The sequence below is a fragment of the Thermobia domestica genome, chromosome 16 (assembly GCF_964235325.1).
Source record: "Thermobia domestica chromosome 16, izTheDome1.hap1.1, whole genome shotgun sequence".
NCBI lineage: Eukaryota > Metazoa > Arthropoda > Insecta > Zygentoma > Lepismatidae > Thermobia > Thermobia domestica.
Window position 1 is genome coordinate 6,447,650 of NC_137469.1, and position 24,624 is coordinate 6,472,273.

The following is a 24,624-nucleotide window of genomic DNA, read 5'->3' on the forward strand; positions in this document are numbered from 1 at the left end:
AAACCTTCAACACGACTTTTTTTTTTTTTTTTTTTTTTTTTTTTTAATAAAACTCGTGTGCATATTTTCTCTACCTCGCTAACAGTTCGCTATACCTTGAACAGTTCGCTATACCTTGAGGAACTAGGACGGAACAAGAATACTTCATTATTTCTTCTTCTTTTTTTTTTCTTTCAGCATCTTTCACTGGAAACTTTACTTAACCTCTTTGCAAGGTATTTCGTGGCATTTAAAATATGGATGAATTCTTTCTCAAGATCATTGTTTTTAAGTGAAAAGAAGAACACAATCTGTGCTCCTCTAAGATTACGTCCATGTCGCTATGGAAACCACAATGACGCAGGTTGGAAGTCTGCAATATCCGAAATGAAATATACAAGCGTTACTTGCAATGCAAGGATTTACAACAACTAGGTGGCTTTCCTCTTGCGTCAAATGCTATATTCGTATCAGTGATGCAAATTTATTAAAATTTTCATAAAGCCTTGGTGCACCAACCTGCATACGCCAATGTGTCTTTAGCCTATTCTATGTTTATTCTCTGCAGCAACCTTGTACAGTCCGCAGCAAAAAACCCTACCTCTAACAGCGCAGGGAATCAACATAACGTCTAAGTGGCATGAATCACACCAGAAGAAACCTCGGCATTCTCACCTGCACACTAATTTTGGAGCAAAAGAATTCGTCGTTTCACAATAAACTTACATGCTCATGTTGCAGGTTTTTTGCTGCGGACGGTACCTAGGATAATTACGCAACTACCCTAACTTTGCAGGGTATTCCAGCTAGAGGATAAAATAGTCAAATTCCAGACGCAGGGCATGATGGAAAATAACGTCAATTCTTCCAAACGAGGAGAGCGCAGTGGCTCAGCGGCAGAAAATGAAATCTTTGCTTTTACGTCCTACGATTATGCCGGTTAGGCTAAAGGAGACGGTGATGATGAGTAATAAATGAAATGGTGGAATGAAGAAAGTGGGAGGAAATGGGAGAACCCCGAGAAAACCCACGCACACGTTGTTTGTCCACCACAAAGTTCACTTGGCGGGGGCTGGGATTGAACCTGGGACCCCAAGCACCAGAGGTGAACGCTCTACCAATGAGCCACCGTGGCCCCGGCTCAGCGACAGAGTACTTACTTCTCCTGTGTGGAGCCCCTGCTTTGATCTCCGGCCAAGTACGTTTGTGATAGACAACATCGTGTCCATGGGTCTTCTCAGGGCATCCCGTTTTCTAGCACACTGTCATTCCATTATCACTTACTTGCCTTAATTATCCGTTTCCCTTAGCCTAAACGGCATTTCACTTTATTCCATTCTTCTTACACGAAATAATTCGTGTGGCAATGTAATCTTGTAATTATAAATTAAAATAATTATAATATGAAGAAAGTATACGTTGTTAGTACTTGTCTATCTAAGTTCAAAGTCTGTCTATATATTGCAGTGGCGGTACAGAAAGGCCATTTGGTGGGGCAGATCGCCTGGACGATGAAGGTGGGATCAAAGTACAGCGTTTTACATCAAAACAATATAAAGCACCGATATATATCATCATATGGTAAGGTATAATGTCAAATTGCTTATACATGTTAAATACCTGAATTTTGAAAAAATGATAGCCTTTGCGGGAAATGTCACCCCACCACCCGCCCTAACTCTGAACTAGGGATGGGCAAAACCGGTTTCTAGAAAAATCGAAAACAGACATTTCGGTTTTCTCCAAACCGGTTTTGGTATTCTTCAAAACCGGTTCGGTTTTCACCGTAACTGGTTTCGGTGAAAACTTTTGGAAAACACACAAAACTATTTCTGTGGAAACAGATTCGGCTTCTGGAGAACAACGAAACACTATTCTGGTCAGAAATAGAACAAATTTTGAAAAAAAAAAAAAAAAAAAAAAAAACGAAATCGGATCTGTTCAAAAACTGATAACCGGTTTCGGTGAAAACCGAAAGTTTTTGTAGAAAACCGAAACAGTTTTTTTGAAAATTTTCAAAGACCGGTTTCGGTTTTCTAAAAAACGTTTTTTGTGCCCACCACTACTCTGAACTCCTCGTATCCGGTTTTCCTCCATGGCGGTTAATGTTGAAATAAAAATGGTAGTACTGTATGACGACTTAGTATGAATATAAAGGAAAGGATGGAATTTATACTTCAGAAGCTGAATCCATCTTGAAAAAGGGCTTCTTGCTATCTATTACCGTTTCTGGTTTGTGGTGATCAATGTTATAACCGAAAATAGTACGTTATACCACTTCCGGTATGAATACAATGTTGAAAATATAATCTGACTTTAACGTCCCATGATTATGTCCGTTAGACTAAGATCGTTTATTAGACGATGATTAAAGCAAGTGAATGATGGAAAAATTGGTGGAATGAGAATGTGGAACTACTCCGAGAAAACCCACGGGCACAATGCTGTGCATCACAAACTTACCTCTCCTGGGATCGAACCAGGGATCCCATGCACCAGAGGTAAGCACTCTACCGCTGGAAGTAGATAGAACAAATTCTTGAAAGTGACTCCATAATATATTTTTTATTTTTTTTTATTTAGGGTTTTGTATTGATACTTGTGAACCGACAGACAGTCGGACACGGTGATCCTATATAAGACTTCCTCTATTTATGTACAGCATAGTTTGAAAAGTCTTAACAATACAACTTCTTGTTGATTCATTTTGCATTTGCAATCTTTATAAATGTTACATGTTTAGAGAAACCCAGTTGTATAACTTCACTTTTGAGGGAAAGGTAGAAACAAAAACATCTCTTTTCACAGCTTTAACTTCTGATTTAAAAGTTGTACCTGATCACACATAACTTTCTACTAGTGCTCATGCAAAAATAGAAAGAAGTTGAACTTTAGACAACTGCCCAGTCACATGTTTCAGCTAGTTTATTTTTTTTTTTTTTTTAATTTTTATTTTGCTATTTTTCTCTAGCTAAGATATGCAAGAAAGTAAATCTGCAAGCACAAGACGGAATCCACCACAAAATTTAAATGAGATTTTCTAAGCGTCTTTTCTTCTTTTTATATTATTATTATTATTATTATTATTACTGAACAGTACATGCACGAAGTTAAACTGAGTTATTGCATTCTTGTTTTTCAAGTTTTCACTGGTGTTATACACAAACTAATAGTAGTAGTAGTAGTAGTAGTAGTACAAGTAGTTGTTGACATTTTAAATATTAATGTAAGAAACTAATAAGGATTTAAGAAACGAGCAGTATTAAGGGGAATTTGGTTTTGGTTTTTGGTAAACCGAACTCATGAGCAATCTTCATTTTACGAAGCCTAGTCTGAAATATAGCACTTTATCTTAAATTAAATTACGTATAGACCTACTTTAAGAGCTTGAATATTTGGAAATAGAAAACATTTATGTTTTTAAGTTTGTCGAATAAAAAAAAAAAAACATTTAGTTTCATTAAAGCGTTGTATTCCAAGGACAAATTAGAATTTTGTATCCTGAGCATTATACTAAACCGCAAATTGAAATTGCACTGCGGGTAGTCTACCAAGCAGGATGATCGATAATTACTTCCATACGGATACATGGGTAATCGAAGTTTGTCCATATTATGGGTTCAACTTGATGTATAACCTCCTTCAAAGAACATTATTCCTAACTTTTTACCCTCTCTATTGGGCAGAATTATTAACCCATCAAGTAGTTTTTTGAAATTTTTTCGTTCCCGAACAGACAGTAAATATATAAAAGGAGGTTTTGCTAAAACCCAATTCTTAAAAAAAAAAAAAAAAAAAAAAAATATTCTTTTATATGAAATAAATTAAATGGCTCAATAAAAAAACAATAATCGACTAAGCATTGAGGACGTCAGGGTGCCTCACATGGCGTCTGTAATAGTGGAATGAAGAAAGTAGGAGGAAACGGGAGAGCCCCGAGGAAACCCACGCACACGGTGTTTGTCCACCACAAAGTTCACTTGGCGGGAGCAGGGTTTGAACCCGGGACCCAAACACCAGAGGTGAACGCTGAGCCACCGCAATCCTTCTAACTGTTTTCATGATGTGGTATAACTTCAATAAGCATGGTGCATAATATTCTTGTGTAAACATTACTTGTTCGCAAAGTACTTTTGTTGCTTTAAAATAAAAACACCGGAGGACAATAATAGTTCAACAGATGCAAGATGTGTTCAACTGAACATGCTCAAAGCAGTGGAAGAAATAAAAGGACAGCAACCAACTGCTGTTAAATTTGTTCATGAATCTGGAAACAAATGACAGTTTATAGAAAGGGGGAGAAATCTTAATTTTCCGAAAAAGACAACCATGTTCAAACCAAACGCCATCATCTCCAGACAATGAGATTTTCATTTCCCCCTCGCTCGTGGCATCCCAATGTCACGTGATGTATACGATGATTCCTTTCCCACATTCAGTCGATGTCTCATATCCCACCCTTTTTCCACGTTCATACATCCACGTCAACTCCCAACAGTGTCAAGGTATTAGCAGGCCGCTGCTCTTTTCAAGGGGGGAACGCCAAAATCAAACTGTCGAGCAGCTTCTTCCCTCACTGTGGTCTCATTGTGGATTTCACCCTCAGAAAGGGAAACAGCTTTTATACTCATCCTCAATGTCAGGTTTACTACGACAATTTTCAATTCTACAATATTATATATATATATATATATATATATATATATATATATATATATATATATATATATATATATATATATATATATATATATATATATATATATATATATTCGATGTGCTTGAACGAAAAATGGTTTAACAATGGTATTAGTTTTATCATTTACAATCTACCGCTAGTACACAAGCTCCATCCAGAATTAAGAAATACGTTTTCTAAAATTTTTTCTTCGTGATACTCTCCTAAATACAGGGTGTATTGAAAAAATGCGGCGATTTTTTTTTAGCAGCAACTACTGATGATGCTACAACCATTTGATGTAATGTGTCCAATAGCATGATCTCTTGAGATAAGCAGCGTCAAGTTAGAACACGTTCTGACTTGCCAGTCAGCGTCCAGAGCCACTAGAGTGAGTGTGTTTACTGTGTCTGTTGCGCATTAACAACGCGTGAACACTAAGTTCTGTTTCAAGTTGCAAAAAAGTGCCAAAGAAACTCATCAAACGTTGAAATTGGTGTATGGTGATAATGCTATAATTCTGGAAACTGTTTACAGATGGTATGAGTGATTTCAAAAGCGGAAATAAGTCGGAAGAAGATGAGCAACGTTCGGGACATCGTTTAACCTCAAAAACAGCAAAAAAGTACAAAAATAAAAAGGAAAAAAATTGCTCGTTCAAACAAGCAAATAACTTTTCGAGTGTGTTCCAAAGAACGAAACATCTCGTACAGGTCCGTACCAAGCACTTTAACCATCGATTTGGAAATGAGAAGTGTGAAATTCGTTCCCCGACTTTTCAATGACCAACAGGAGTTTTTGGCCGAACTATTCCACGTTATGCCTATCTCTTCACATCCACCGTACTCTCCAGATATAACATGACGCGACTTCTGTCTGGCTCTTTCGAAAAATTAAAACCATGCTTAAAGGAAAACGTTTGGACACCGTTCCTGACACTGAGAGGGCCACAACAAAGCAGCTGAACGCCCTTCCAAAAGAAACCTTCCAGAAATGCTTCCAGTTATGGATTCAATGTTGTGATAAGTGTATTGCTAACCAAGGACAGTACTTTGAAGGAGATTAAATCAAATTCCATGTAAGCTTATTAGTTTGTTTCTAACAAAATTATTCACGTATTTCTTGATCACACCTCGTATTAAATTTTAGAACTTCAAATAAACAGGGTCTTCGACAAAGAATGGTGGGGTTTTGTGGAGCTGTAGTCTAGGAGTGATAGCACTTCGATAATTGCAGCGTATGCTGTTAAAGTGCATTTGCATGCCAGTACGTTTGTATGTATACTATTCCCAGCTACGCGATAACAAATTTCACACTACAAAAATATCAAGCGGATCTAGCCAACAATCTGAATCCCCTCACAGCAGGTTCACATTATAGACTGTAACACAGTGCACAGTATCTGATAAAATTCCACAAGAAACATACTAATACATAAACACACTAATTTCTTTTATGCCATAGTACGAAAGTCATCTTGAAAATAAAACATGTCTACTGATACAAAATGGAAAACACAATATTTATTGAAAAAAAAAAAAACAGTTGTTATATCTGAAGCTTCCTTTAGTTCTCCACATAATCACCTCCTGCATTTAAACATTTGTCGTATCTGTTTACGAGTTTCAGAATTCCCATGTTATATTTTCTCCCGCCAGTTAGTTACTGCTGCTTTAACTCAAGAATTGCTGGATCAATTCGGATGCGAAATTTTTCATCATCCACCCTAGAGTCCGGACCTTGTTCCTAGCGATTTCCACCTTTTTCCCTAAGCTGAGAGTTCTAGGCAGTAAACGTTTTGGAAGTGATGAAGCGTTGGAGAATGCAGTGATCACCTGGCGTAATGAACTGACTTTACAGATGATGAATGATGTAGGGTTTCAATGTCTATATCATCCTACTTATTTCGCAGATCTAGCTCCGTCAGACTATTACTTATTTCTCAAACTTAAACGCTTGAAAGGGTGCTATTTTGGTTCTAATACGGAGATGGGTAGTGCTACTGAACACGGTTGCGGGGAACAATCATTAGATTTTTTTAAAAACAGGCCTGCAAAAATTGGAGCACCATCCAAGGAAGTCTATTGAACTTCGGAGAGGGGGGGATATGTAAAATAACTTTCATAATTTCGTGATTTCAAAAGTTCATAATTTCACGTGCACTCCTTCTAGGTTGGGCTACAAATGGTTCAGGAGCCCCTCGTATACATACAACATATAATTACAACAAAACTACTAACAGGGGTAGTATTTACGTAATTATAGTATACGGACAAAAATCCAGAAAGGGGACTGCGGTGGCTCAGTGGTAGAGCGTTCACCTCTGGTGCTAGGGGTCCCGGGTTCGATCCCAGCCCCCGCCAAGTGAACTTTGTGGTGGACAAACACCGTGTGCGTGGGTTTTCTCGGGGTTCTCCCGTTTCCTCCCACTTCCTTCATTCCACCATTTCATTCATTACTCATCATCACCGTCTCCTTTACCCTAACCGGCATACCCGTGGGACGTAAAACTCAGAGATTTCATTTCATTTCATTTCAAAAATCCAGAAAAGGGAAATCTCTACCATTCTCGATATATTTGTGAATGCACTAATTACATTCGTGGATCTGTTATTGTATTAAATTTTAACTCTTTTTCTCATTTAGCAGCTATCATCTCGGTTGACTTTCTTTCTATAGAACATGATTTAAGTAGAAACAACCACGAAAAAACAAAATTTCTTGGTGTTCAGAGAGGAGGCAAACACGTAACTGGCACACAGCCACTCTTTGATCACCTTAAAAAATTAATAAATTTATGCTTAATCAGCGAATGCATGGAGGAGCCATTTCACTTAGCGGTTCGTTGAACTTCGGTTGAAACACTCTCGCCAGTGCATCAAAAGAGAGATAAAACCAAGATCTTCCAGATTACGACACTAATATCGTATAAGAAAGATTTACACACTTAATCTGGTAAGAATCTCAACTTTTACCCAGCACGAAATAAAGAAGAAGAATATGTGTCAGAATTGAACAAAAAAAAAAAAAAAAGTACAAGTGAGTGAACAAACTGTATGGTACTTGTGTATAGTTAATGTGCCACATTTGGATTACTTTCTCTGTGGAGTACACACGGTCCAGCGTGAGATGCATTGTTTGCGGGTGAAATACCTTCACTTCAATAAAAATATCTCTCTCACACTTTCTCCTGCTCAAAATGTCTGATCTACTTTCTCCAAGGTCACTCCGGAAACGGGACGCCCTCTGACTGACAGACAAAAGGTATTATCGCATCGGGAACAATTTGTTTCAAATAAAACACTTCAGAAGGTGAGAAGGAGGATATCGGCATTTAACTTTTTGTAAACACTTCGTTCAAGTAAAAACGATAGAATGTATAGCTCAAGGTCTTTCCCTTTATTATGTATTTCCGCACAGCTTTATACTATCGCAAAGTACATTTACACCGTTACTAATTACCAAAACAGTCCGGAAGAGGGCTGCAATTATTTACAGTGACTGGGAATGTCATTAAAAGGAATACAATTGTGGGGTCATCAAAACCAAAAAGTTGCTCTTACACAAAAAAAATCTCTCCTTAAACTGAGTAAAAGGAACACTAGTCATTGATTAACACATAGCAACAAGTTTTTAATTTCTTCGCACCAGTGTTTCTCCAACTTTTCTCAACTGGGGGCCACTTTCATTAGTAACAGAGTTCAATGGATCACTCTACTCTTGTCCCTTTCGTATATATATATACCGTAGTTCTTCGAATATAAGGCAGACCTTTTTGTCAGCTTTTAGACGTCTAAAATTCAGGTGCGCCTTAGATTCGATGTATATACTGCAATATACATATGTATTCATTCCACCAGACCCGAAACCAGCCATAGAGGTTTGGGAAGCCATGGATATGTTAGGGGGGCCAAGTCATTAAAAATGCTCTTACACATACCTAAGTCGTGTTTATTGTGTTGAGGTCTGGAGGGGCCACGAAAAGTTTAAGGGGGCTCTGGACCCCTAGCCCTCCCTCTGGTTGCGGACCTGCATTGCACGTAGATTACAACATAGAAACTACTGCAGTCTTTAATACTGTTAGTTACAACTAATTTGCTTAAAATTGGTTGTATTACAACAATGAGAGACTGCACAAAGATGGTAATCGCTCATGAAAAATGAAAAAATGAAAATGTTTATCGAAGGAATGTATTTATTTGTACATTAGTGCTGCGCCATAGATTCGAAGCTTTTTTTTAAAATGAGTTTAAATGAGGTGAAATTTCAGGTGCGTCTTAGATTCGATGGCGCCTTATATTCGAAGAAATACGATATATATATATATATATATATATATATATATATATATATATATATATATATAGGGTGTCTCAAAATTTCCCAGACATAGGGTAACTCTGTTATTATCAACAAAATGTTAACCGTCTCCAAATATGTTTTCAATCTAAAGAAAAGAAAATTTTAAAATTGGACGATCCGTTTAGGCTGCACACTCTTTATGCGACCAATGTTAAATGAAAATGCAACGTTGCCATTTACCGGGAGATGGATAACTTTTGTAAGAGTATGATGAATGGGGGTTGGCCATCGGCACGTTAGCGTAAAAGACTAACTTCATTAACTTATGTTGTGGATCCAGGTAAATGGCAACGCTGTATTTTCATTCGGCGAATTTGACTACGGGCATTTAATTTCAAGTACTCACCAAGTCCCTCTATACAAATTGTTGCCGAAATATCTTAGGATTCTGACACATCGATTTTTGGATAGGGCACATACTACTTTCTAAGTGAAGTCTTGACCCGACTACGGTAGGTCCCATAGTATTGGAGCTATGGACCTTTAAAGTTTATGGTTTTTCATGTTTTCGGCAGCCTATAACTCCGAAAGAAAGCATTTGTGCACCCAGATTGGTCCATATTTTTTGTCTCCTCTTGGTGTCAGGAATCACCTCTCAAACGTCGGTGTTGTTCTGAAACATCCTGTATATGAAAACTATCGATCGATCGATATATCGCATAGCCCTATCTGCATTTTTGTGATTCTTTTCCAGTTAATACCCAACTGTCCTTCTCTTTGTTTAATTGGCTCTTTCCTCTACAGATGAATTCACCATAACCAACAACTATTTTGTGATTTCTTGTTGCTTTGACTGGGATCATGTTTACTTCCGTGTTCACATTTGCTTTGTGAAAAATTCAATCAAATTCAGATGGTATCTGTTACCACGGTCCACAGTTACTATCACAATATGTAACCTTTTCTCCCCATTCACGAGACTTTTTTTTTAAACGTAATCGTATACAATATCCTCCTAATGCTCATGCAACCTGCAAGGTCACAAGTGACGTGTGGGTTGCATAATAATCACTGCAAGGTCGCTCTCGAATTTAAAAAAAAGTATGAACCTTATGGAGAGTCGTTTTGACGTATGGTTAGCACCATATTAAGGGTTCGACTAACGCATGGTTATTAGATGTGTATTCAGAATCTCTGATTAGCAGATAGTAGTTGACCAAGTAAATCACATGTGAATTAACTAATTTAGAGCAGATTTAAACTATGAAGTAGCTATTTAACCAAGTCCTCTACAACAAAACTGTTTCTTAAAGTGAACAGTGAGAGAGGAATGAAAATTGTCAATTTTTGAGGGATACATACAACTGACCTATAAATTATCTTCCCTTATAATTAGAACATAAACTTTATATTGTCTCTAATATTAATTGACTTCACTCATTCCCCTCGTAAATACATCCCTTAGAAACGAATACATTAATTATAATCCGATTTCGCAACTAGTATTTTTAAGCTGTTGTGATGTCTAACCACAAAGAAAACATTTTCAGTTTCGTATTTCATATATTTTCATTTTTACAGACTATGCACGCGCATGTCTAAATTTCCGTAGTTGCCACATTTATTTTTCTCACTCGAGGTATTGGGGTTATATTAGTCAATCATATCTAAATCAACCTATTAGCTGAACTCCAAGCAGATTCTGAATACCAAAAAGTACTATTTCCTTAGTACAGAGCTAATACGACACTAACTAATTGCATGACTAATGTTTGATTAAGGAATTCTCTCTGAATGCCACCCTTATTTATTTATTTTTAAATCACTTACATCTTTTCAGTATAAGAATAAGGCTTTTTAAACACCAATTTAAAATTCTTACTAAACAAAGTTTTAGTAAATGTTTCAAATGGTCATTAAAAACTGTTTAATTAACTAAGTCTTCTATAAAATTGAAGTAGTTTCAAAACTCTCATTTACAAATGTTTAATAAGCTAAGTATATATATTTCCCAAGGAAAAGTTCAAACGTTCCGAACGTTATTTAAAAATATTTAATGTAACAACGAACGTTAAACCATTCTGCACAGTGCAATCCGTAAGTTCCCGGACTAGGGCCACTCGAAGAAAAGTAAGAAGGCTTGTTGTATCATGTTTTTAGTTTGTTTATTCAAAATAGGCTCCATTTTAAGAAATACACATTGCTGAGCATGTACACTCATGTCCAAAATGATTGTCGCATATCTATAACTGTCTTCTTGTAAGAATATAATTTGATAATAATTTTGCAGGGTACTGATACTATGTGTATAATCGGGAACTGTATATTTGTGGTAAATTTTATAGGAAAAGAATTATAAATACGAAAATTAGAATGACTAACACAAAATGTTAAATAAACAACAAAGTTTCATTGTCGTTTTATTGTTCTTATTTACTGCTCTTTTGACATGAAATTTACCACACACATGTCTTTGCCGATTGTACACATACTAACATTATAAGAAATACCGGACGAATTTGTTATCAAATTATATTCTTACAATATCATATTTATAGACATGCGACAATAATTTTGGACTCGAGTGTACCTATTTCCAACTTTTTCATGATCTTGGAAATCTTTGGTGGAAATCCTGTTTAACTAGTCAATCAGTTTTTTTTAATCTCCTTAATGCTATCGAATTTTTCCCATTTAGCTGCAACTTCACCTTAGGGAACAGAAATTAATCGCGCGGAGGGAGGTGTGGAGAATGAAGGGGATGGTGCAAGGTTATGATTTGTTTTTGAGTCAGACACTGCGGAACAAATCTTGCGCACACTTTCCATTTTCTCAAGTCTTCGGTTAAAGTTCATAAAACACAGTTTTTGGTATATCTGTTATTAACTGAGTGTATCTGTAATTAATCGAGACGAAAATTATCCATCTACTTTGACCATTTTAGCGATGTTGTAATCGATTCGGGTTGTTGTGGGTCGACTAGTGCGCTCGTCATCCTTCACTCACTCCGTATCCTCTCGAACCGTTTGTGCCACTCAAAAAAGGTTGTTCGTCTTAATGTTGCATCACCATAAGCTTTCTGATTCATTTCTAATGTATCTGTTGCATACATATGTCTTGTGTTCTCAGTCAATTTGCACTCTTGTTAAGTAGGCCTAGTACTACGTAATTCAATTGCTGTCAAACAGATAGTGTTGCTACGAAAGTAGGAAAAAATCAGTCAGGAAACTTCAAACTTGCCCAAACGTTTAAACTTATTAAGATCATAATCATCATCATTATAGGTATTTTGCCATTATTGACAGGAACTTGCCGCAACTGAGCTTCCATGCTCCACGGTCCTCAGCTAACCTCTTCGTCTTCACGTAAGATTTTTCTGTTTTGATACCGTCCGTCAACTGTACCCTTCGCCCCCTCCCTATTTTTCCTGACACCATACCGTCTAGCACGTCCCTTATGATACAGTTTTTTTTCTCCACCAATGTCCCAACCAGCTTCTCAATCCCATCCAAACGAATGAAAATTTTAATAAAAATGAAATACACACATAAGTGGCTGTAAATCTGTAATGTTCCATAAAAATAGGTGAAATCATAAATAAACCATAGAATCGTAATTAGATGTCCACTGAAAACAGTGCTCGAACATACGTGTACAATTTGTGTGTGTGTGTGAGAGAGAGAGAGACAGAAAGAGAGAGAGAAAAAGAAAGAGAGAGACAGAGAGAGAGAAAGAGAGAAAAAAAGAGAGAGAGAGAAAGAGAGAAAAAAGAGAGAGAGAAAGAGAGAGAGAGAAAAAGAGAAAGAAAGAAAGAGAGAGAAAAAAGAGAGAGAAAGAGAGAGAGAGAAAAAGAAAGAGAGAGACAGAGAGAAAGAGAGACAGAGAGAGAGACAGCGAGAGAGAGAAAGAGAGAGAGAGAAAAGAGAGAGAGAGAAAAAAAAGAGAAAGAGAGAGAGAAAAGAGAGACAGAGAGAAAGAGAAAGAGAAAGAGAGAGAGAGAAAAAGAGAGAGAAGTCTTCACCACCACAGCAAAGAGCAGTTTAACAAAAAAAAAAAAAAAAAAAAAAAAAAAAAACCTTCGGAAGTTCAAGATTTATCATACATATGTTTATCAAAAGGCTGATTTTGTCGAACAATTCAATAATCCCTTAAAGTGAGTTTCTGTGTCCTTTTATTTGACTTTCGTGTAAAACAGGAAATTACAGCATCCTCCCCTTTGGTCAACAGAAAGTTTTCAACGACTCATGCGATCCAACTAATAGCTTTTTCTGCTGACTACAACAATCAATCATCGGAAATCTTCCAAGCTGTCTAACAAGGGGAATCTATATTAAGATTAATCGAAGAAGAATTTTGGCTGCCTCTAGTTTAATAAGCGCTGATAATAGCACAGACAGGCAATTTAAAACGTAAATCAATACTTGTTGTTCACCGTGAACTTTCAATTGATTCTATCTGTCACGGTTGTTCTTTTTTTTTATATTATATAAATGCACTAATTACGGAAATATTGTACCTAGAAGGAAATAACGAAGAACCATCATTTATATGAAGACAGATTATAATTGTCTACTTCTCCCCAACATCAAAAGGGTTTTAATCTCACCGCTAGGAACGGATTCCCTTGGGATAACCTGGAAGATATTTAACCACTAGGGATTATTTCGCAGTAAGAGGTGGATTAAATTCCTCTAGAACAGAGAAGAAACAACCCTCCTCTTTTCAAACTATTTTCAGTAACATTTAAAAAAAATGTGTTTCGAAAATACTATTCCCAATAATTATCTTTCTTAAATATCGGTATGAACAAAAATGCTTTGGTTTTCCAGATTCTGCAACATACTCTGAAAAACCATTGTATATATAAAGAATGTTTCCTTAATGTGATGGTGTCTTCTGTCCGCAAATTGTAACTTCTACCTTCTGTGAATATGCAATTCCAGAACACTTACTGTAGGTTTTTTTACCCCCGGATATTTCTGTCCGGCACTGTATAAGATGATTTTTAAATATCTCGTCGGGCTTAAGAGTAATGGCCAGTTCTACTATCTGTGCAGCACGTGCATTTGCACGGAGCGGCAAATGTCTGTCAGAACTATATTATTTAAAATAAACTAGTTGAACCTGCGCTCTCTACACAGCGCATCATTCGCATATGAGCATAAATCATCTCCTCATTCCTCACATCTGTACATGTCCCTTTACAGACACAAGTGAAAGAAGTCTTGATTTTAAAAAAAATCGGCAAGGTGTATCATAAAGGGGATCTCAATATTACGCACCGTTTGCAAGATTTGAGCCTACTTCCGGTTGGATTATCTAATTCATGCATGACCAGTGTTTTCTTTCTTCTTCCATGCAGTATGTAATAACCAAATACATTACATACGCAATTAATTATAATCGAAGTTATATATGGTGTTCATTGGGCAAATCACTCTAAAAATAAAGATTCATCTTCCTGGTTAAACTGGAGAAATGGTTATCGTTCCTTTTTCATTATTTACTTGGCCATGAAATAAACGCCTGAGATATATGCAACCCCTATTTACAATAGCGTGGTTTTGGAATGTATAACGCGTAGGTTAAGTTGTTTAGTTTCTTTTTTTTTAAAAAAAATTCAACGCTTCCATGTGTACCCTAAAAAATGTAATAAAGAAATAACGGCCATGTTTTTAAAATATTCAAGTAGAACTGGACAATCTACGCAAAATTTCCAATCGATCAGTGAAAACGTCATCTTTCTAGAGCCTGTAGTTTCCGAGATCTCATTGTCGAAAGGATTGGCCACAAACATATAAATTTCCACAACATATAGTTTAAAAGAACTCGGAAGATGGAAGCACAATTCATGTGCATTGATTTTAGAGAAGGCTTATTAAAATACAAAGGCTTGGAACAACAATTTTATATCAAACTTTATGAAAAAGATCTAGTTAACTGATTTATTTAAAGTACTCGTACTTAAAATGTTTGTCTCTGTTAAACGTGAAATCACACATAACCGTAAATGAAAGATTTGAAAGCCATAGTTATACACTGGAGCTTGGGCGCCTTTAATTGCTATTGTAGCATTTTAATAGATAGATACTTCTTGTTGGAAACAGACTTCATGATGATGGTAGTTAAATTTACTAAGCAGGTTTTCTATTTGAATACTACATTTATAAATCATGTTTAGGTCGCATTAGACTAATGTCACATGGATAATACTAAAGCAAATGGTCAAATAAATCCCTGCATGAATCGCTTGATTGTTATCTAATGCAAGGACTGAATTCTCAAACAGTAGGAAGCAGCTGTTCCATTTAATTAGTTATCACAGTTTTGATATGAAAACTAGTCTGTCACAAACAAGTTCCTTATCATTGAAGGTGGATATTTTTTTTGGAGGGGGGGGGGTAATTTTAACAGATGTAGAAGGAAAATCAAGAAATAAAGATGAAAGAGCCAGTTGCACTGGAATTGCAAACTGATATAGAATATTGAGATTGAAGCTTGGTATTGAATTTTATAAAAGGATTACCATCTTTCCTCTGTAGGTGTTTGATTTATCTTTCACTAACATCATAATATGTTAGACTATTGTTTAAAGAAAAAACAGACACAACGTGATTGTTGTAGTGTTTTAGCCCTTTCCCTCCCCTTCGTTGTTCATGATGGAGTAGCATATATAGAATCATGGCTTTTAAGATATATTCTTTCTGGAGAAAAGGGGGACAAATGACGCTATCGCACGGGGCGGCAAATTGCCTAGGACCAGCCCTATTAGAAGTATAGTCAGTGGGGAATCTAGATCGGAGCCGGAAGCCTAAGTTCCCCAGTTTTTTGAATGACAGAAACAAGCTATTACTTACATATTTGTAAAAGTTTATAGTAAACTCATGATATACCTATCATAGTCTGGGTTCTGGCTGTCTCTCAGTTTCTACCTTCTAGATCCTCCACTGCTTAAGCTATTATTTATATATTTTTGAAAGTTTATAGTAAACTCATGATATACCTATAATAGTCTCGGTTCTTGCTGTCTCTCAGTTTTTACCTTCTAGATCCTCCACTGCTTAAGCTATTATTTCTATATTTTTGAAAGTTTATAGTAAACTCATGATATACCTATCATAGTCTGGGTTCTGGCTGTCTCTCAGTTTCTACCTTCTAGATCCTCCACTGCTTAAGCTATTATTTATATATTTTTGAAAGTTTATAGTAAACTCATGATATACCTATCATAGTCTGGGTTCTGGCTGTCTCTCAGTTTCTACCTTCTAGATCCTCCACTGCTTAAGCTATTATTTCTATATTTTTGAAAGTTTATAGTAAACTCATGATATACCTATCATAGTCTGGATTCTGGCTGTCTCTCAGTTTCTACCTTCTAGATCCTCCTTTGCTTAAGCTATTATTTCTATATTTTTGAAAGTTTATAGTAAACTCATGATATACCTATAATAGTCTGGATTCTGGCTGTCTCTCAGTTTCTACCTTCTAGATCCTCCTTTGCTTAAGCTATTATTTCTATATTTTTGAAAGTTTATAGTAAACTCATGATATACCTATAATAGTCTGGATTCTGGCTGTCTCTCAGTTTCTACCTTCTAGATCCTCCACTGCTTAAGCTATTATTTCTATATTTTTGAAAGTTTATAGTAAACTCATGATATACCTATAATAGTCTCGGTTCTTGCTGTCTCTCAGTTTTTACCTTCTAGATCCTCCACTGCTTAAGCTATTATTTCTATATTTTTGAAAGTTTATAGTAAACTCATGATATACCTATCATAGTCTGGGTTCTGGCTGTCTCTCAGTTTCTACCTTCTAGATCCTCCACTGCTTAAGCTATTATTTCTATATTTTTGAAAGTTTATAGTAAACTCATGATATACCTATCATAGTCTGGGTTCTGGCTGCCCCCCCCCAGTTTTTATCTTCTAGATCCGCCACTGAATATAGTAGATCCCGGGAGGAGAATTGCGTAAGGTTCAAGAGAAGGCACAAGATACTTCCATGATACCTTTTCGATATTAGTCCCAAATTGTCTCGAAGGTAACCTTAATAAAGAAGGCACAGTGAGTCAGTCGTACAGCGATCACCTCGAGTACGAGGAGACCTTGATTCCACCCCCGGAGACGCGAGTGCGTGCTGGACAACACTATGCCCGTGGATTTTCTCGGAGTTCTCCCGTTTCCTACCACTTTCTCATTCTACCAATTAATTCGTAATCATTCATTTTCACTACTAATAATCCGTTTCGTTTAACCTAAATGACATGACCATCAGACGTAAAATTGGAAATTTAATTTAATTTAATTCTCTGAGACATCGCGCTCTAGCTATCAGACTATAAAAGAGGTCTGTGATTCTGTGCTTCCAGGACGTTTAATATTTCAATGTTAAGAATTGTCTTTTCCCCTACATACTGCAGAAAACTAACAATTCGCAAGTGTGGAACACTTTTTCTTCTTCCTAAAATAAAAAGACTTTCTCTTTAACACCCTCATTAATATTCCCAACGACGCATTAAAAACCTGAGAAAGTGAAAAACACTTTTAATGAAAAAAAAGGAACATAACGAAGTCGTATATTTATGTGCGAATTTTGCTGAAATAAAAGAAAAGAGCATTTCCCCATTGAGATTCGCCGTCGATGAGCCTGTAGTAAACCCCCTGAAGCCTCGTGTTAACATTTTTTTTTTTTCCTTTCCTGAAAAATTAAAAAAAAAAATAGTCTCGGGACAGGAGGGAACAGATACAAATCAATACAAGGCGCTACACGCGTTCTGTGGCTATCCCGTGATTATACCAACTCGTCTGTGAAAACCATATATTCGCACGACAGCACACTAACAATGGATGAGACACGAAACAATAACAATGTGTAGTGATTTCTTTTCTCCTTCTTCTGATTGCGGCTTTTCAATTACGATTCTTTGTATGGAGACTACTGTTAGCTTCGGCTCCACCTATCCGTTAGTTTATACTCACCCACAAGAGATCCTCATCTACCGAAACAATATTGCCCATAAGGGGCGGAGGGGGCGGGGAATCATATTGAAACATCACGAGAGATAACCAGCGCGTTTTCCTTTCTGGCGGTACAGAGTATCGCCACCCTTGAACTTATTTAAAACTATGAGACCCGTAAACATTTAACAAATCGTATTAATGAAAACATGATTTCAATGTAAACTTACTAGTTGTTCACTCCGAGCCTTAGGCTCGCTGTACGCTATAAGCAGAAACGTCACAGGATTTTTTCCGAAGAGGAGCAAAAAGCTGATATACAAGCTTAGCAAGGGCGCCCATGTTGTGGTTTCTAAGGGGGGGGGCAAGTACAAGCGACGTTTGAAATATAGTTTCAAATTTTGCTCTAACGTAAAAACTCTATTGGGTTTTCGATATTCCCAAGTACAATTTCCTCTTAGGGGGGCAATCGCCCCACCTTGCCCCCCCCGTGATGGGCGCCCTTGAAGCTTAGTCGTGATTATACACACCTTGATACAATATTTCATCATGTGAAACAACTACTATTGATGCACAATACGTACCTTGCTTAATTACAGTAAATATATATCTGATACTTAAATCTAGCCTAGTATGTTTTGACATGTATTTCGAAGAAATGAACCTTTTCAAAAATCTAGGGGAGGTCAATTGCCCTCCGCTGGGGGCTTCCATGGCTAAAGTTAACATCGTGCTTAATTAAAATTTCTAATTACTATTTAGAAGTTCACGATTAACTTTTTTTTTAATCTGCCCAACTTTTCAGTTTAACGCTGTACGACTATGCCCTCTAGGCTAAGGGAGACGATGAGTAAGGGAAGTGAATGATGATGGAAACATTGGTGGAATGAGAATGTGGGAGAAAATCTACGGACACGATGTTGCCCTCCACAAATTTACTTGGCCGGGAATCGAACCAGGGACCCCACACCAGATGTAAGCCCTCGGCCAATGAGCCACTGTGCCCCCTTCAGTTTGCCCAACTAACTTGTGGTTACACAAATATTAATACTAAAATCTTGATATGGTTACAGCCTGTTAATGGCAGTAGTACAGGTGAAGGTAAACTGTAACAACTGTGTTTATATACTGTGTTCATGTTGCTTCGTTAATAACTTATACTGTGACCGACATGGAATAAATATTTGTAGATTTTATGGAAGTAATTATAACCTTATTACGTTATAAGATCGTACACATAAAACGGTAATAAGAGTGACAATGTTGTACAGCAATGAAACCTGGGCAATCAGAAGAGCCCAGGAAAAGAAATGCAACTGGCGGAAATGAGAGTGATATGGTGAATGTGTAGTGTGATAATGAAGATTAGAATAAAAAATGATTATATAAAAGGTACTATTAAAGTAGGAACCTAAAGAAAAACATTCAAGTATGGAGGCTAAAATGGCTTGGAAACGAAGAAACGCCGATTACATGTGAAAGAGAATCGATTAGCTCTCGAATAGATGGAAAGACAATATACAAGATAATGGGACGTCGAGGGGATGGAGAATAGAGGACGCCCAGGATAGGGGAAAGTGGAAGAAAAGACAGTAATGCTGACCTTATATCAGGGTTTCCCAACCGGTGTGCCGCGAATGGTCCGCTGGTGTGCCGCGAGGAAATCGAAATAAAATTATTAATTCATGGCAATCAAATTGCAAAACATAGGGGAAAATGTATATTTGTATTTTACATTACTATGAACCTCTACTATGAATCTAGAATTTTAATTTTCATACTCGGTTACTTTTCTGTACATTTTTAATGTTGAAAAAAGTAAATTTGTTATCATTGTTATGACCATTATTGCTTCTTTATTGTTGCAGGCTGTTTCGTAATATAATTCAATCTTTTCGACAAAGCAAACATGCATACAAATATGTTTTAAAAGTAAAAGAGATTTGTTTGTTCGTTCGTTATTTAGTAATCTTCCTTCTTAGTGAAAGGCTGGATACAGTTTTCGAAAAAGAACGTGTGTCTTTAAAAACCTGAGTCTTATATCTCATTGCAATTGTTTTCTATTTTTAAATTAGAATGAAAAATAAGTATAATAATTTACCGGAAACCAGTCATCGAGCTTTCTTGTCTGTGAGGAGATCAGTAATCACAGAAATAAATTACCACGGTATTTTATATTTACAAATAATAATAATAATATTATGTACATGAGTGTGCCACGAAAATTCAAGTTACACCTGTAGTGTGCCGCAAGTTGAAAAATGTTGGGAAATGCTGCCCTATATAAACATGGGAAAAGGTGGAGACAAAGAAGAATACGTGGCATGATCACTCATTTATTCTCATTCTGAGATTTCTCAAACATTTACTTAAAACCAGGGAGATAAAAGTGAGGGGGAATGTACGATGACGCCGTTCCCCCATTTCCAAAAAAATATACATGCCGTCCCAGCACTTAGTAAAAAAAAAAATACACTCGGCAAAGATAGGCACAGGGGACGGTGTGCCGTCATTCGTCCTCCCACATTTTCATATCCACTTTTACCCCTGCTTAAAACTATTACTGAAAGTTATTAAGGCAATACTTACTTCAGTCAGCGCGTGCAGCTGCCCTTCATGGACGCACACACCCATGAAACTGTAAAATAAAGAAGAAACATTCTGTAAGTTAATCAGTATACACAACAAGTATAACAAATAATTTAAAGTTTCATTGTTGGACGGATAACGCTTCATCTTGTTTAGTCATATTGAAACGTGATCTCATTTCGTCACTTTTCATTTTCCAATGAGTTCGGGCAGATTGACTAATACTAGCTTTCCTTTGCCATTCACAAAAAATAATACACACATTATCATAATTGAATTCATTAACAAAATAAGATTGAAGAAGGTTTTTGTTAAGAAGGAACCTATTTTTAAATGTAATTAAACGCTAGACACAATACTCGAGACAACATAAAACTTACTTCGGATTAGTTTATTTAACAAATTTCTCAATACATGGCATGAGAACAAACAAAGTAATAACAAGGACGTTAAAAGTACAATAATATAGTATTATGATGAACTATTGTTTTGGTACAGGAAAAAAATTTAACATTCAGACAAGTCCAGGTAAATTAAATCGATAATCAATTATACCTAAAAATAACCAACCTATTAGGATTGTTGCAGTGGATGGCTATATATGCAAGGGCGCCGATCCTGAGGGAGGCACCCCCAATGCTCATGTGGGCCCGATGCATTTATGAATATGTATTTTTACATGCATATTTTGTTACATTTATGTTTTTAATGAATATACAATATTTCCCATAATTTGAACTCAATTTCGCTTAAAATCCTCATATATGACTTCTTGGACCCTTGTCTGCAACCAAACACACATCTGAATGACCAGAGAAATCGGCGCCCACGTATACATGGCTCACTGTTCTGTTCGACTACAGATTCTAGCCTACTTACAAGAACATAGCCTGGCGGGGCCACCAAGTCCGTAAGCAGGGATAGGACAGCCAGTTCATTTCTCTTGCTGTTTTTTTTAAGTGTTATGGAAAACTGGAAATTGAAAAGCTGGGAATACAGAAATAGGCTGTGAATTAGAATTAGTGATGCCACACATACGAAAATTATATAAGTATAGATTCGTTACACAGGTAGTCACTTGAATATGTCAATTAATAGGCTATTCCTCCAACAGAAAGCACACTGATTGGCTACAACACATAGTACAACAACCAGGACCTTGTACTTGTGAAATTGTATTAAGACTGCTCCTTACAGGCCTCCAAGTTCCAGAGGACACCGAGTAACTAAATGAACTAAATAAGTGAATTTGATTCGTACTGTGGACATACGTAGAATTGTAGGAGTTGGTCCACTTTTGTAAGGAACTCTTAAATAGTAAATCCAATATACAAAGCAGCAGTGATGGGAAACTGTCAAAATACGTCCACCAATTCTGTAACTTACAATCAGAAGATGAACAATTACAGCCACTTCATACTAAACGTGGACTGTCCATGAATAAATACAGAAATAAATAAATAAAGATTAGATAGGCGGACGATAGGCGGTAGCCGCAGCCGACAGAAAGAAAAAAAAATGAAGCAGGAGGTGCTTAGCAGCAAATTCAACACAAAAATTAAGAGCAAAACAAAAGTTATGAGATGATTATATACATGTGACTTAATAACTCTTCAGCCACAAGACCAATCTCGATCAAATTTTTATCATAGATGAGATTCGAGCATGGTATGGTTCATATCACTTCACTTGGACGGTGTAACTTAAGGAAGGGGCAGAGGGAGATGATCCAAAATAACAAATATAAGTGCCGAATCCATAGTTTTCGGGGTTGCTGAGATGAACAGTGACACTTCCGACGATGTTTAAATCCAAATTCCAAATTCAGGACCGCAACTCATCAGAGAGAGCTTCAGCAATATTAAAAAGTGACTGACTAACGGAAGATATTACTATTTTTTCGTATTTTAACCAACGAAGCGGATAATTGACGCTGGTATAATGGTATAGAAGAACGTTAAAAATTAGACGAGTGGATAAGCTATCATACAAAAGAGTTCGGAATGGTAAAATAAACTGAATACAATAAAGACTTTCGAAAACAAGAAATAAGATGATTAAGAGTCTTCATCCCGGCGAAATTAAAATACCGCTAATTTTACAGTAATTATGTTAAATCTTCAAATAGATAAAAGTTAATCGAAAAGTGGAACAAGAGAACACTAGACAATAATATTTTAGATGAGAAACCGCTATCACGACTCACTTATCTGCTTTCGATTTCGAGCCATTTTGAAAATCGGCATTTATTTTCGCGTTTCTAAACAGCTGAAAACGGAAAGCCGCTAGGTGACTTGTGATAACGGTACCTCACGCAAAATAATATTGTCTAGGGCGCTCTTGTTCCATATTTCAATTATCTTTTATCTATTTGAAGATATCACATAATTACTGTAAAATTAGCGGTATTTTAATTTCGCCGGGGTGAAGACTCTTAAGTACGTTATTAAGACATGGAAAGTCCGAGTAGGAAATTTTTTGTCCACGAGCTTTTATGTCGAGAATGACCTGAAACAAGGAGATGCATTGCGCCATTATTATTCAACTTTGTTCTCGAGTACGCTATAAGGGGAAAAAAAATTTAAAAAATAGCAACCACGGTCTACAGTTGAACGCTATTCACCACATTACGGCGTATGCTGATGATGTAGATTTCATAGGGGATGACAGAATAACAATAGAAAGAAATGCAGAAGTCTTATTAAACGCTAGCAGGGATATGGGTTTAGAAGTAAATGCTGAGAAAACTACATACATGAAAGTTCGTTAGGATTGTAATACGGCAAATTATGGATGCATTAAAATATCAAATAATACTTTCGAAAAGCGAATGCTTTCAAATATCTAGGATCAATATTAACAGACCAAAACGATATTTACAAAGAAATTAAATGTCGACTAAAACCAGTCAATACTTGTTATTATTCAATTCAAAATCTTTTGCCGTCGCGAATTCTATCAAGGAACTTGAAGCTTAAAATATATAAAACGATAATCATGCCTGTTGTCCTGTATAATTGCGAAATACGGTCGCTTACTCTGAGGGGAAAAACACAGACTGAAAGTATTTGAGAACAAGATCCTGAGACGAATATTCAGTCCCAAGAGGAACGGGAATGGGGAATGCCAGAAACTTCATAACAAGGAACTGCATAATTTGTACTGTTTACCAAACATTGTTAGGGTTATCAAGTCTAGGAGGCTTAGGTGGGCAGATCATGTATCCAGGATGTAAGAAAGTAGGAAGGCTTTCGAGTTTTAACTGAAAATACAATCGGAAAACGACCATTAGGAAGACCTAGGCGCAGATGAAAGAAATAGAAATACAAAGTAGAAACTGGATCCAGTTGCCTAAGGACAAAACTAAACGAAGAACTTGTGAATCTCCGTGTTCGATAGGCCATAGACTTAGTTTGTGAGACATGGTTACAGAGGGAATGGCAGAAAGAAAAATACGGAGAGGAATGCAGCAATTAAAATATAGAGACCAAATAATAAAAGGTGTTCGACGAAAAAAATGAAAACAAACGAAAAGTGTGGCTAAGAATAGAGAAGAACGGAAAGCTGTGTCAAATGAATCAAGAGAGTGTTGACCGAAAAAGAAAAATACCAAAACATGGACTGCTTGGAAATTTATCTTCACTGGATGACATTTAATGATACAATCCGGTCGTCTGCCTTTCATTTTCGACTTAAAAGCATAAAATCTTCCTTTTTCAACACAGGGAAATTGCTTTATTGACATCCATGGGAAAGCATATTTACTTAAAACTTTCGTGCGTACACACGCACACTACATATCCGGATGTAGCGTCTATAAATTTTGTGAAGAAAGCGCCGCTCAATAGGTACCAATCGGAAGATGGTGAAAGTAATGTAATTAAAAAAGAGAAAAAACGGAGATGGAGTTTCCGTACGAAAAATCGATTACTAGTTTCCTATTTTATGACTAAGGGGAAACCTACAAGGAAAAAATGGCTTCCTCCAAATTGAGCTTAACACAAGAACAGCCTCCGATATTTGATGATACATATAACAATCCATCCCAGTACATAGTTTTTACATGATACAAAAGGGACGTACGATGCACATACACAGTTAAGAGGGGGTTCTTAA

The 24,624-nt window shown here is 36.5% G+C and overlaps 1 protein-coding gene across 3 annotated transcripts in view; it reads right to left on the minus strand.

The window, feature by feature from the left end:
* cdi (serine/threonine kinase) overlaps window positions 1-24,624 on the minus strand; it is a 355,509-nt gene that overhangs the window by 91,902 nt on the left and 238,983 nt on the right. For all 3 annotated transcript variants that reach the window (XR_014128697.1, XM_081742093.1, XM_081742092.1), the window contains exon 3: window positions 20,509-20,557. Coding sequence is in view for 2 of the 3 variants with exons in the window: in XM_081742093.1 (XP_081598219.1) it covers window positions 20,509-20,557 (49 nt within the window). In the remaining variant the exon portion in view is untranslated. The remainder of the gene's footprint in view (window positions 1-20,508; window positions 20,558-24,624) is intronic.